Source organism: Podarcis liolepis, assembly GCF_965112155.1.
Source record: "Podarcis liolepis genome assembly, chromosome: 7".
In the NCBI taxonomy this organism is placed as follows: domain Eukaryota; kingdom Metazoa; phylum Chordata; class Lepidosauria; order Squamata; family Lacertidae; genus Podarcis; species Podarcis liolepis.
The window spans coordinates 15,096,950-15,111,770 of NC_139561.1; the positions used below are offsets into that span (position 1 = coordinate 15,096,950).

The following is a 14,821-nucleotide window of genomic DNA, read 5'->3' on the forward strand; positions in this document are numbered from 1 at the left end:
AGAGTGGCTGGGGAAGCCCAGCCAGATGGGCGGGGTACAAATAAATAATAATAATAATAATAATAATAATAATAATAATAATAATAATAATAATAATAATTTTGCTCGAACAGCTCTAAAAAGGGGCTTACATAATTCTAATAATTATTATAGTCAATAAAATAGCTCTCAGTCTCACAATCTCAAAAGACATCGCACAAAAGGAAAATGGGAAGAGGAGGGAAGAGGAAAACAAGAAGGCTCAGGCATTCAGTTCTTAATTTTGCAAGGCTCTTCTTCTCCTTCTCCTTCTCCTTCTCCTTCTCCTTCTCCTTCTCCTTCTCCTTCTTCCTAAGGTCACTAATAACCAGCTTGAAAAGAAATGGGCTGCTTACAGTGTTTACAGTGTTGGACTTGGGAGACCAGGGTTCAAATGCCCCACATGGAGCTCACTGGGTGCCCTTGGGAGCCAGTCACTGCCTGTCAAACTGACCTACCTCACAGGGTTGTTGAGGAGGGAGACAACCATTTACAGTGTACCTCGGGTTAAGTACTTAATTCGTTCCGGAGGTCTGTTCTTAACCTGAAACTGTTCTTAACCTGAAGCACCACTTTAGCTAATGGGGCCTCCTGCTGCTGTCATGCCGCCAGAGCCCGATTTCTGTTCTTATCCTCCAGCAAAGTTCTTAACCTGAAGCACTATTTCTGGGTTAGCGGAGTCTGTAACCTGAAGCGTATGTAACCAGAAGCGTATGTAACCTGAGGTACCACTGTACTCCACCTTGAGCTCCTTGGAGGAAAAGGTGGGATATAAATGCTATTCATGATGATGATGATGATGAAGATAAAAGGTAAAGGGACCCCTGACCATTAGGTCCAGTTGTGACCGACTCTGTGGTTGCGGCACTCATCTCGCTTTATTGGCCGAGAGAGCCGGCGTACAGCTTCCGGGCCATGTGGCCAGCATGACTAAGCAGTTTCTGGCGAAGCAGAGCAGCGCACGGAAATGCCGTTTGCCTTCCCGCCGGAAAGGTACCTATTTATCTACTTGCACTTTGATGTGCTTTTGAACTGCTAGGTTGGCAGGAGCAGGGACCGAGCAATGGGAGCTCACCCTGTCACGGGGATTCGAACCGCCGACCTTCTGATCAGCAAGTCCTAGGCTCTGTGTTTTAACCCACAGTGCCACCTGCGTCCCTATATGATAATGATAACACCATTAATAATAATAATGATAACGATTTGCATACATGGTGCAGATGTGGCCCAAGTTGCTGCTAAGGGCCCTTCATTCTCGTCAGTTGGCGACCTGATGTATGGTTCATTTTTTTGGGAATGGCAGTGTCAAAATACAAGGAATTTTCAGACTGGCTGGAGGCCTAAACAGCACCGTTTTCAGTTGCTGGAGATGCCCTGCAACATTTTGCTGCAGACTCCAGCTTGCACTGCCCCTCAAACAAAGGACCAAAAGTAGAATCAAATGTACAGACAAGCAGATGCACAGCGCCAGTCCACAATTTGCAGGGCTCTTGGACTGTTCCCCCGTGCCCCTAAAAACCTTGAATTAAAACCCAACCTTTTCCATTCGAAAAGAACACATCTTTTGTTTCTTTCGACCTTCTGAGGTATTTTTTAAAAATGACCTTGATTCCAAAGCTAGGATGGAGCGAGGCAGGGTGGGGGAATAATGCAAAATGCAGAATAAAAAATGACCTCTCTCGGTCTAGAGTCTTTGGACCAAACGATAAATAAACGTTGGGCCCAGGCTGGGTTTTAATGGCCTGGCTGATTGTGTTCCTGACATTGGCAAGCCTTAAAGTACGGCATTGCTATAAACCTTGTGGGGAAAGAGAGGTGAAATAGGATCGAGGAGAGAAAGCGCAAACAGTCTCCCTCGCACACACATGCTCTCTCTGTAATGATAGCTGGTGAATCATGTGCCGCTGGTCTCTCTCTCTCTCTCTCTCTCTCTCTCTCTCTCTCTCTCTCTCTCTCTCTCTCCTCTGAACTGGCAGGCCAGCAGCCATTGCATAAAAAGCAATGCGCAGCCCGCCAGACCCCGCGCATATTTTTACCCCCGCGCTTATTCGCTCCCTGTTCTGACGCCGGGCAGATTTTAATTAAATAGTCATTCGCTGGGCTGTTACTCCGCCTTGGACGCCGTCCAAATACCAGGACTTGTTCCAAAGGCATCGCAAGGGGGGCATGTTCCCTCCCTGCTCCGCTGTCTCCCCCCACTTCTCCCTCTGAGGGTCGTCGTCTGCAAATACCGCTAATTATGTTTGGCTGGCGGCAGGCCAGCCTCCCCGATAGCATCTTTTCATTAGTCCCGACCTCATCACGCACACAAGGTGCTGGCTGGCACCTTCCATGACGGAAGGCTCTGGCTGTGCGTTCTCTAGGGCAGTGGTGTAGCATGGGATGCCAGCGTCCCGGGACAAGGCAAGTATTGTGCCCCCTTGTCATGGCCGGGCGGCAGCGGTGGTGGGGGAGGGTCTTCTCAGCAGAGGGAAGCTGGGGAGGGGACAGTGGCAGCAGCTGTTCTATTATTATTATTTATTATTATTATTAATTTCATGAATTTTTTATGCCACTTGATTTTGGTTTATTTTTCTTTTGAAATTTTGCACCACTCCCAAATTTACTGCCAGGGCAGCAGTCCCCCTCCCCCCGCTATGCCACTGTTCTAGGGCGGTGGCATTCGAACCATGGGAGCCATGAGCAAGGAGGGGGCCTGGGGCCACCGAGCCAGCTGAGTGAGTGCTTGGAGAGGGCAAGACCACAACCGAGCATGCACTAAATTTAAAGCCTTAAACAGTCTCGCCCCAGTATACCTGAAGGAGTGTCTCCACCCCCATCGTTCAGCCCTGACATTGAGGTCCAGCTCCGAGGGCCTTCTGGCAGTTCACTCATTGCGAGACGTGAGATTACAGGGAAGCAGGCAGAGGGCCTTCTCGGTAGTGGCACCTGCCCTGTGGAATGCCCTCTCATCAGATGTCAAGGAAATAAACAACTATCCAACTTTTAGAAGACATCTGAAGGCAGCCGTGTTTAGGGAAGTTTTTAATGTTTGAAGTTTTATTCTGTTTTTAATGTTCTTTTGAAAGCTGCCCAGAGTGGCTGGGGAAACCCAGCCAGATGGGCGGGGTAGAAATAATAATAATAATAATAATAATAATAATAATAATAATAATAATAATAGTAATAATGGATTTTTCCTTTTCTGGATGCTGAAGGGAGAAATGGGTCTCAGAGTGGGAGGTCCTCAACACCCCAAACACCTAGCCAATGTTACATTGCTGTTGTTGAGAGGAGTGAAGGTTTGCGGCCCAGGAAAGTAGGGCACGTTTCTGTGGGTTTCAATTGCGCATTTGATGCATGTAGCGGGATTTCACCCCTGCTCATCTCAGTGAGAGGCTGTTTAAAAGCCCTTTTGCAAACAGCTCTGCCATACTCTTTGCCCATCTGGTTTTGTGAAGGTTCCAAGACTAGCATGGGATTGTGTACAAAGGGGCTTTCACCCTCACTGTGCCGACAAGAGTCTCGGGGTCCAAAGCACAGAGTCAGCTGCCATTGTCAGGTAATCAACAGGTTTACTAAGCACAGTTCTGGTCACCTCACCAGAAAAAGGATATTGTAGAGCTGGACAATGAGAAAGGGGCAACCAGAAGGATCGAAAGGAATGAGCAACTTCCCTATGAAGAGCGGTTGCAACATTTGGGACTTTTTAATTCAGAGAAAAAGTGAGCAAGAAGCAACATAACGTAAGGTTCTAAAATTCAGGAACCATTAAAAAATTCAGGACCCAGGAAGATTCAGGACCCATAAAAGCAAGCACATATTCACATTTCATATAATGAAACTATGGAAGTTGCACCCAAAGGAGGAAGTGATGCTCTAGATCACTGCTTCACAAGCTTGGGTCTCCAACTTTTTTTGAAGTGTAATTTCCATCATCCCTGACCGCTGGTGCTGATAGCTAGGGATGATGGGAGTTGTAGTCCAAAAACAACTGGAGACCCATGTTTGGGAAACACTGGTCTAGGTGGCTTTAAAAGAGGATTACCGTATTTCTCGCTCCATAAGACACACTTTTTTCTTCCCAGAAGTAAGGGGAAATATCTGTGCGTCTTATGGAGCGAATGTGTGGTTCCTGGAGCCCAAAAGCAGTGAAAAGCAGATCACACTTTTTTTTTTTTTGAAAGAGGGAAGGGGATGTTGAAACAAAGCCGCTGATCGGCAGCGAGATAAGGGACGCAATAAAGGAGGCTGCCTGGGAGGGGGGAGGTAAAAGCCCATGGGTCATCAGGATTTTTGCATTGGGTCACCCCAAATTCAACATCACATAGCATGTCCATGGCTACAGTCTGCACCAAAAAAAAATCACGCATCCACTGGTGCAAAAATGTGGTTACAAAGCACAGATCCACATGGATTCTCAGGATTTTTGCATTGGGCTACCCCAAACTCACCGTCAAATCACATGTCTGTGACCACAGCATGAAGCACAAAAATCATACATCCACTGTTTCGTTCAGAATACTTTTTTTCTTGTTTTCCTCCTCTGAAAACTAGGTGTGTCTTATGGTCAGGTGCGTCTTATGGAGCAAAAAATACGGTAGATAAATTCATGGCTGAGGGGGATAGTGATCCTTACTAGCCACGAAGGCTGTGCTCTGCCTGTACAGTCAGAGGTGATGAAACATCTGAATGCCAGTTCCTGGAAGCTACAGGAAGAGAGAGTGAAATACTGCTGGTGGCTTTCCCACTGGGGCTTCTGGTTTTCAATGTGAGACCAAGATGCTGGATTAAATTAGGTCCAGTGGCCTCATCCAGGAGACTCTTCTTATGTTCTCTTGTCCGATTCAGCACTCCAGCGGTTGGGAGAAAAGGATCTGCCCCTCCCATCAGAAAAGGTTCCCTACACCAGTTTGATCCACGCTAGTTTGACACTTAAAGATGGCCAACCTGCAGTAAGTCTTTTTGTGGGTTCTGGGTTCCAGGGATCCTCTGCAGGACTGGTAACATGCCTTGCTGTCTTTGGCAAATGATGGCAAAAACGGGACGTGGGAATCAATCGTCAGGAGCAATCCCGCCCCATCTTGGGCCTGCCTTTACTGCAACAAATTGGCCCAGTCTTTGACAGGCAGGCTGCCTGTGAATTACAATTATTTGCATTATTGAAGTGGAAATCTCTCCCTAAACGCGACGCGTTCATCTGGGCACTGCAGGGGCCGTTTTGATGTTCCTGCCGTAATTGGCTTGACATTTTAATGGGAGCAACTCACTTAGCTTGGCGGTGCTCATTGTATGATTTCGCTATTTATTCTTGTTTAAACTTGTTTGAGCATGTTTGTCTCTCTCTCACACACACTTTATCTATATATAGCTATAAGATTCAAGCGGTAGGGGATTTCATTAGGATGCTATCTAGCTCTTGCGTGATCGCGGTGAGTGGAGTCACAGCCTCCTGCAATCGACTCCCTTTTAGGTTCCTGGTTCTTCAACCTGGGCTCTCCACAAATTGTTGGACTACAATCCCCATCATCCACAGGAGGTGTAGCCAATGGCAGTGGATGATTGGAATCGTAGTCCAACACCCACGGAACCAAGATCAAAGAGCACTGCTTAAAATCTTGCAGCCTTGAAGGTAAATCAGGGGTGGGGGTGGGGGCGATGTCAGATCAGACACCTGGAATCTTTTCTTTTCTTATATTTTGTTGTTTACTAGTACAATGGGATCCACCAAATGGACCCAGGTGCAAAAATCAGGACCCAGACTTATTTGCAGGGAGAGGCCTTGACTTCCTTGAACCCAGGGGAGTTGAGTGGGACAGAATCCTTCACCACACCTGAGGGCAGCAGAGTAGATTTGGGATTGCCTTAGATTTAGGATTGCCGTAGATTTGGGATTGCTTTAGCTGCACTGCAAGGGGTTGGACTAGATGACCACTGGGGGCATTTCCAACACTGCAATTCTAAGATTCCATCTTACTAAGATAAACCATCCTGGAAACAGCTAACAGTGACCATCCTGGAGCCATCTATGGCTTTTTAAAAAAACAAAAAAAGTGCCTATAGTGGAGGAATGAAACCGCAGCCATTTGGAATCTGCACTCCAGATGAGTAATTGGTGGCACTTTGACGAAAATGCATTCTGAGACACTGAGATGTAAAGCGCATTAATGATTATGGCAGGTTATGTATCTTAATTATCCAATTTCAGTCACTTACAGTAATGGAACAACCAAGGGCAAATATGAGGATGCGGCAGAAACCTTGATGAAAGCATGTGGCAGAGATCTCAAAGGCTACTTTGTTGTTACTGCTGTTTATTTTATTTTATCTGCATATTCAAGCCCCGGAGAAAATATATATAGGCCCATTTAATTACACACAGGCATTTAAAAAGTCTGAAAAGTTTACTGCCCCTCTCCATTTGAGGTCCACACAGCTTCTGCCGCCATTGGCTGAGTCTCTGTGATGTCATGGAATGCTCATAAAACACACACACACACACACACACATTCCCACCTGCTAGAGAGGGGAAACTGTCAGTCAAACACTGCAGGGCTGTGAAGTATGTGAGTGTGTTTGCATTTCATGAGATGGGGCAAATCCTTGCTTGGTGCTGAGGCATAAGCTGATCTGTGAACAAGCAGGAAAGGCTTTTGGGGGCAGGGAGCAACTCTCAAAGATGTGGAGTTGAGACCGCTTTGGTCCCTCATCAAGCTTGCATCTTGTCTTACTTACGAAGAAAAGAGAGCTTTAGTTGAAAGAATGTTCCAGGCCTTTATGAGATAATTTTTGATTCAATGAGCATTGATTAATCGAGCCCAACGTCCGAGTCACCAGAAAGCTCTTTTAATCTGTACAGGAAAGTGCAGTGGAGAACAGTTGCGTGGATGCCATCTGCTCTGACCCAGTTGCCTTAACCTACCTAGTATTATGAGATGAGAGGCAGTATGGCATAATGGTTAGAGCATGGGTAGGCAAACTAAGGCTCAGGGGCCGGATCCAGCCCAATCGCTTTCTAAATCCGGCCTGCGGATGGTCCAGGAATCAGTGTGTTTTTACATGAGTAGAATGTGTGCTTTTATTTAAAATGCATCTCTGGGTTATTTGTGGGGCATAGGAATTTGTTCATTCCCCCCCAAAAAAAATAGTCTGCCCCCCCACAAGGTCTGAGGGACAGTGCTGAAAAAGGTTTCTGACCCCTGGGTTAGAGTGTCGGACTATGACCTGGTAGGACCAGGGTTCGAATTCCCACTCAGACGTGATGAAGGTCACTGGGTGAGACATTGGGCCAGTGGCCATCTCTCAGCTTTAACCTACCTCACAGGGTTGTTGTTAGGATGAAACGAGGGAAGGGAGAACTGTGTGTCCACCTTCAGCTCCTCGGAGGAGGAAAAAAGTGGAACATAGATGTAATAAATAAAACCACTCTGCACATGTGCTCTATGTGGGGCTACCTTTGAAGGTGACCTGGAAACTACAACTAATCCAGAATGTGGCAGCTAGATTGGTGGCTGGGAGCGGCTGCCAAGACCATATAACACCGGTCTTGAAAGAGCTACTCTGGCTCCCAGTACGTTTCCAAGCAAATTCAAAGTGTTGGTGCTGACCTTTAAAGCCCTAAACGGCCTCGGTCCAGTACAACTGAAGGAGCATCTCTATCCCCATCATTCTGCCTGGACACTGAGGTCCAGCACCGAGGGCCTTCTGGCGGTTCCCTCACTACGAGGTGAGATTACAGGGAACCAGGAGGAGGGCCTTCTCGGTAGTGGCACCCACCCTGTGGAACGCCCTCCCACCAGATGTCAAAGAGAACAACAACTACCAGACTTTTAGAAGACATCTGAAGGCAGCCCTCCACTGGGCATGTAAGAATGTCTGTACTCACGCAGGAACCCCAAAGCATCCTCATAGAGTGGTCCAGAGCAGAAAGCTCACTCTCACCATAACTGCTTAGGCATAGAGGGTTGTATCCTATTAAGTACAATGCTCCATCTGTCAGAGGTTCTTTGCATTGCAGGGGGTTGGTCTAGATGTCCACCTGGGACCCCTTACAACTCTACATTTCCCCCTTTCTTTCCAATCTTAAGTTCAGGTCTATACATTTGCACATTAATTTGTTGTTGTTGTGACTATTACTATTCTAATTATTCAAGTCCTCCAGAAAATTCAATAGCATTTTATGAATTTCTGTTAATACATACATGTTTGCATGCAATTTTGCCTAGCATACCCATTCTGGCAAAGCCCTGATATAGTGCATTTCTGCATGTTATTTTCACTAAGAGATGCATTTTGATGCATGATTGAAACACACACACACATCCGGTATACGCAGTTCCACACACATGACTTGGCTGCAGAACGGCATTGCAAAATTTGGAGAGCTGTTAATTCTCAAGGGGTGAATAGTGTTTTCAGTCCTTGTACCGTTTGCGTTGAAAGGTGAAACTGGAATCACATTTCTCCCTGCCAAGAGACGTGAGGACAGCTGCTACCTTAAAGGCAAAGGGATCACTGACCATTAGGTCCAGTCGTGGACGACTCTGGGGTTGCGGCGCTCATCTCGCTTTACTGGCCGAGGGAGCCGGCGTACAACTTCTGGGCTATGTGGCCAGCATGACTAAGCCACTTCTGGCGAACTAGAGTAGCACACGGAAACGCTGTTTACCTTCCTGCAGGAGCGGTACCTATTTACCTACTTGCACGTGCTTTCAAACTGCTTTCGAACTGTATGTGCTTTCAAACTGCTAGGTTGGCAGGAGCAGGGACTGAGCAACGGGAGCTCACCCCGTCACGGGGATTCGAACCGCCGACCTTCTGATCAACAAGCCCTAGGCTCTGTGGTTTAGACCACAGTGCCACCCACATCCCAGCTGCTGCCTTAGATGCCTTTAAATGGAATTAGATCGGATCGTGGAAGAACATAAGAAGAGCCTCCTGGATCCGGCCAAAAATCAGTGGCGTGTGGTGAAATTTTTAATAGGGGACCAGTTAGGGCTGCAGGAGCCGGCTTGCGAGGGTACTTGCGTGGGCGGGATGTCCGGACTTTGCACGTGAGCATCGTGCTTCCTTCCCTAAGCCGGGTGTCACAAAAGTCCAGTGCCTGCCCCTCTCTCCACCAAGCAGTGGCCAGAGAACATGGGCTTTGGGAAGGAATTGGTTTGGGAGTCATGGGCGGTGGCTTGCTGAATGCCCCCCCCCCAGTGAGGGCACCTGGGGCGATTGCCTGGGCCCCTGGGTGGCAGGAGGGTTCTTGGACCCCGTTGGAGCAGATTCCTGGGCTTTGGGAAGGAGGTGCCAGGGGAACATTTAGGGGACTAGCCTAGCCCCCCCATTCCACTGACCGCATGCCACTGCGGCCAATGACCCATACTGCATCCTGTTTTTACAATGGCCAGCCAGATGCTGCAATGGGGAACACTCAACCTGAGCACTAGAGCCATAATAATAATAATAATAATAATAATAATAATAATAATAATAATAATATGTCACCCATCTAACTGGGTTGCCCTCCTGGAAGTGCCACAAAACCTCTGCATTCCACCCACGAGAATTTCGCCAAATCCACTCCCCACCCCAGCCTTTTGCTAGCTTTCTAATGCAGTTCCCTTTTTTCATTAAGAGCATAAGGAGACTCTGCTGAATCAGGCTAATGTAGCCCAGCAACCTGTTCTCGCAGTGGCGTGCTCTTGTAGTTGCCTGTGGGAAACCAGCAAGGAGGATCCGAGCGCAACAGCCCTCTCCCCTCCTGTGGTTTCTATAGCCCCACCATGCACGGAATTGTTTGGCAGTTCCTTTTGGGCTGGGAATGGCCTTTAAGAACACAACACAGAGGCAGCTTGGTTCTCAAATGCCTTGGTTCTCAAACTCCGGAAACCCGGAAGCAAACTTTTTCGGAAGCTGAACGTCCAATGCAGCATTCGGCTATTGTTTCCAGGGCGCCTGCGCCAATCAGAAGCTGCGCCTTGGTTTTCGAACATTTTGGAAGTCAAGCAGACTTCCGGATCAGATTAAGTTTGGTGCTTTTGTTTTTGCTATTTATTTTGTGGTTTTGTTTTTGAGGCCTTTTTGGTTAATTTGTTTTTGTTTCTGTGTGGGACCCAGTTCAGCTACTGATTGATTGATTGTGTGACTGTGGAAATGGATAAAAGCCAAACAATGACTATCATCAGTGCAGGTAAGATTTTTTTTTTAATTTAATTTTTATCATCTACAATACTGTCTTATTTATTTTATAGTACAGTACATTGATTATTGCTTTCTTTTTATGGATCAATGGTCTCAGATAGTAAAATTCATGTTAAATTGCTGTTTTAGCGGTTGTTTTTAAAAGTCTGGAACGGATTAATCCATTTTGCATTACAGTAATAACCTCGTGCTACGTTTGCTTCACGTGGCGGCTTTTCAGGTTCCGAACGTGGCAAACCCGTAAGTATTTACTTCTGGGTTCGCCCTGCACACATGTGCAGAAGTGATCTGCGCGCTTCGTGCATGTGCAGAAGCTCATGCACAGTAGCGGCGCTCTACTTAAGGACTTTCCGGGGTGTGAACAGCACCATGAAATGAATCGTGTTCGTAAGTAGAGGTACCACTGTACTTTCTATGGGAAAGCACGCCTTGGTTTTGGAACGCTTTGGTTTTAGAATGGACTTCCGGAACGGATGAACTTTGAGAACCATGGTACCACTGCAGTGTATTATGAGGCTGCTGGATCAGGCCAATGGCCATTCTAGTCCAGCAACCTGTGGCCAACCAGATGCCTGTGGAAAACCCGCAAGCAGGATTCAAGCAAAACAGCGCCTTCCCCTGCACCCGCGATCCAGAAGCATTGCTGCCTTGAACTGTGGAGACAAAGCTGAGCCATCATGGCTAGCAGCTATCGAGAGCCCTCTCCTCTTCCATGAATTTGTCTAATCTTTTTTATAAAACCACCCAGGTTGGAGGCCATGCCTGCCTCCTGCGGGAGCGAGTTCCACAGTTCAGCGATGCGCCGCGTGGTTAATTGATGATTGACAGAGGACGGTTAAAATCAGAGCACGGAAGACCCTTTTGGCACAGCACCCTGAAACACATCAGTATGGGTGGGATGAACCTTTGGTCTTATCCTGCACGGCTCTCTTTATATTCTCGCATCTCTCTCTCACCCCTCACTCGCTCCCCCCAGATTGCTATACATTCATAAACAAAATCAGAAGATGACTTTGAGAGCTGAGAGCAGGGGAGAAGGGAGTTGAGTCAGCCATAGGGTTAAGCCTCCCTTGTATCACAGATAATGATGGTGTGCAGCAGGATAGTGGCGCCCCGGCTCCGCGGCATTTGCCTACATTCACGCTAACTAGGCCTGTATTGGCGACCGTCCAAGACCCCAAAGGCTGCGTTTAATTTGCATGCAAATTTACAAGGATTTAAGTGCCTTAAAATAAACAGATCCTGCCAACCCGCTTGTAGCTCCATCTCCCTTGACAGATTTGTGGAAATTGGCTAGTGGTGTGTGTGTGTGTGTGTGTGTGTGTGTGTGCAGCGGCAAGGCCTGTGGAATCAAGCAGCTTCACCTCCTCGTGGTTCCCGCCATCGATGTCCTCAAACCCTCGTCTGTACCACTTCCCTGTCCGGCAGCACGAGAGTCACGGGCGAAAGGGTCCCTCTGGGGGAAGGGAAAGTTTGTAACTCCTTGGTCCCAAACCGCGGTGAGACATAATCGGCCAGGAAGCGGATGTTGAACTGCCGGCCGATGCAATAGACCAGGTTCTCGACGACGGCACACTGGAAGCTGGCCGGGAAGGGCATAGGGTGGGTGGCACACTCATACCAAAGCTTGGCCCTGGCGCCGCAGCGGTAGACACTGATGCCCATACTCCGGTTCAGGTCAAAGCGGTAGATGAACCCATTGACGGTCACCATCTCTGTTGTCCGGTCTTTGTTTCCACCGGTGAGGCTGAACTTCCACGTATCCGTCTGCCCGACGTATCTCAGCAGCATGTAGCGCAGAGTGCCTCCCGTGACGTAGATCTCTCCATCGCACGCCGTGGCGGTGTGGGCCACGGCGAAGGTATCGTTGGGCAGCGGGGCGGCGAAGGTCCAGCGGTCCAGGCGTGGGTCGTAGCGCTCAACAGTGTAGAGGCACTCCCCACCAATGGCGTACAGGTAGCCGTCCAAGGCAACCAGCTTGCAGTGCGGCCTGGCTTGGTTCAGCGGGCAGATCTCGCGCCAGATGTTGGTCAAAGGGTTGTAGCAGAAAACCCGGTTGGACGGCTTCTGGCGCCTCCCCCGTCCTTCGCAGCCGGCGGCCACAAAGAGGTAATTGAACATGCTGCACATGGCACAACCCTTGGAGACGACTTCCAGAGGCACATAAGTCAACAGGTGCCAGGTATCCTTTTGGTCGTCGTAGTAGCAGAGCCTGCTTGCATGCTGGCTCTCGCCCTGAGAGCTGACGTCCGCCACAGTCACGTACTTCCGCCCCCGCATCCTCCGCTGCAGGATCAGGTCTCTCTCCATGCCGTTGAGGCGGCTGTAGATTGCGTGGGTCCTGAGCACCTGGAGGTAGTTGTCGCTCATGACCTTGTAGGCCGCTTCCCGGAGTGTCTCCAGCTTCTGCTTCTTGGCCGTACACAAGACCTCGTAGCAGTTCCCCAGGTCCAGGTGGATGTCGATGGAGGACTCTGAGCTGAGCGGGATGTGGAAGAACTTGGCGCCAGCCACCAGCTCCACTGTGGGTTCCTCACTCGTGTCACTTTGGAGACTCTGCATGGACCCGACCAGTGAAGAAACGGAGCTGGAACGGAGGGGGCTGAGAGGTGGCGTGTCCAGTCCTGGCAGCCCAGAAGCCAGACAGCCAAACCCTTCCATAGGGACCTGAAACTCAGGGTTGTCTATGATTTGATGGAGGCTGTCTTTCCGGCTGAAGCTGCCAGCTCCAGGTCCTGGAGGTTTCTTGGACCTCTTTTCTTGGACAGCAGCCTCATCCTGGCTCCCAGGTTGCCGGGGCTTTGTCTCATCCTGGATAAGATGAGGAAGAGCACCAGGAGATGGAACATCCTCAGGGTCATTTTCTTCTGCTGAGGTCTGGGCTGATTCCTGACCCAACCGCTCCTCAGAGGCATCAGGGATGTTGATCACAGGTAGCTGAGAAAATGGTTGGGTACCCAGGCTGGCGCAGGAAGGCATTTCCTTCAGGACCGACTGGGAGATGGACTGAACGTAGTAGTCATAGACTTTGCCTCTCAGGCTGGTCCCAGGGACCCCTGGTTGCCCATTACTGTTCTCCTGGAGCCTCCGCTCTTTAACAAGGCTTTCCTCCACCTGAACTTGGGCCACAGAGGAGAACATGTACGTGGTGTGTGACCCAGCATGGCTATGGTTCATCTTCAGGCCCATGTCAGAAGTGGCATGGAACGATGGACGGGTCCTCTCCTGCTCCTCTTGGGTCGGGGCTAAATGCTGCCTCTCCTCTTCTCCAGACGGATCACTTCTCCCTCCTCCTAAAGTGGAGCCATTCTCATCTGCAGGGTGAAGTGCTGCATGTCCAGATTCCTTCTCCTGAGCAGCCAGGCAAAGTCCATCTTCTGCAGAGCTGACATCCTTGTGGCTGCCATTCAAACTGCAGATGCCGTCTTCTGGGGAGAGCAAACCCAGAGAAGGCAACCTGCCCTCTGACTCCGTTGCAGTCTCTGTGACTGCGGCACTGTTTCCGTTGCTGAGGACAGCACCAGAAGTCTCCCCTCCCTTCTCTTCTGCCACGGAGCATTTTCTGTCTGGGGGCAGCCCGCTTCCCAGGTGACTCATCCTCTCCTTCTCCTGTTTCTTCACCTCTCTTTCCCCATCCGGCTCTCTGCAGGCAGGTGTATCTTGCCCTCTAGATTCCCCAAAGACTGCAGGCCCAGGTGCCCGAAGCGGTGGGTTACCCCCTGCCCTGTGGTTCGGCTTCTCACCCTTGCTGTTGACCCACCGGTGCCTCAGTCCAGGGGGCAGTTCTTCCTCCCTGCAGCAGACCATGCTCTCCGTCCCCTCTGCGTCTTCGCTGCCCTTGCCTCTCTCCCCGCTGGCTCCTTGCTGGCTGCCGCAGGGCACTCGAGACTTGTAATATCTATACGCCAAAGTCAGTAGGAGGAAGGCGGCGGCCGAGAGGGCCACCCTAGCAGCCAGCTGCATATCTGAGGTCTGCTCTCCGCTTACCTGGACGCTGGGGGTCATTCTTCCATACCACGCTGGGTGCTCAGGAATGCGAGAAATCCGAGGTTAATTATTTCTTGAGCAGGGGCTGGCTCCAAGCGGCCAAGGCCTGACTCCCAGGAAGGTGACTTTTACCTGTCGACAGGTAGAGAACACCGCAGGCTCCCTGGCTGGTCTCCCTCCCTCCCTCCCTCCCTCTCTGTATGCCAGGTGTCTGCTTACCATAGGAGGTTTGCATATTTGAACAAGGTGGGCCGGGCCGGACACAGGTGACACGGGATGTGTGTGTGTGTTTGTGTGTATTAAGTGGAAAACAAAGCAAGCAGACAAGACAGAGTCTCCCAAATGGGGGTTTAGTTTACCAAGCTTCTGTAAACAAGAGAGGAAACTTTGGAAAGCTACAAGGAAGTAGGAAGAGAAAATGAACAGGTGCCTGTAAAAATAGACTTCCCCAAGCTGATAGGAGCTGGTCACTGATTATGGGTTTTTCCTTCAGTGCTCACTTTTGGAACTCGGCTAATGAACATTTTTTCAGGCAGCGCATTGTTAAACTATGAAACTCACTCCAGCAGGAAAAAGGGATGACCTGCTTTAAAAGAGTATTGGATCAAATCATGGAGGAGAGGGGTTTTGATGGCTGCTTAGCACA

The 14,821-nt window shown here is 49.3% G+C and overlaps 1 protein-coding gene across 1 annotated transcript; it reads right to left on the reverse strand.

Annotated features, from left to right (window-relative positions):
• Positions 1 to 10,076: 10,076 nt before the first annotated feature.
• KLHDC7A (kelch domain containing 7A) lies at positions 10,077 to 14,334 on the reverse strand. Its single transcript, XM_083512679.1, has one exon. It carries the CDS (start codon positions 14,191 to 14,193, stop codon positions 11,581 to 11,583), a length of 2,613 nt encoding a protein of 870 aa, XP_083368805.1. The 5' UTR covers positions 14,194 to 14,334; the 3' UTR covers positions 10,077 to 11,580.
• Between the last annotated feature and the right edge of the window lie 487 nt (positions 14,335 to 14,821).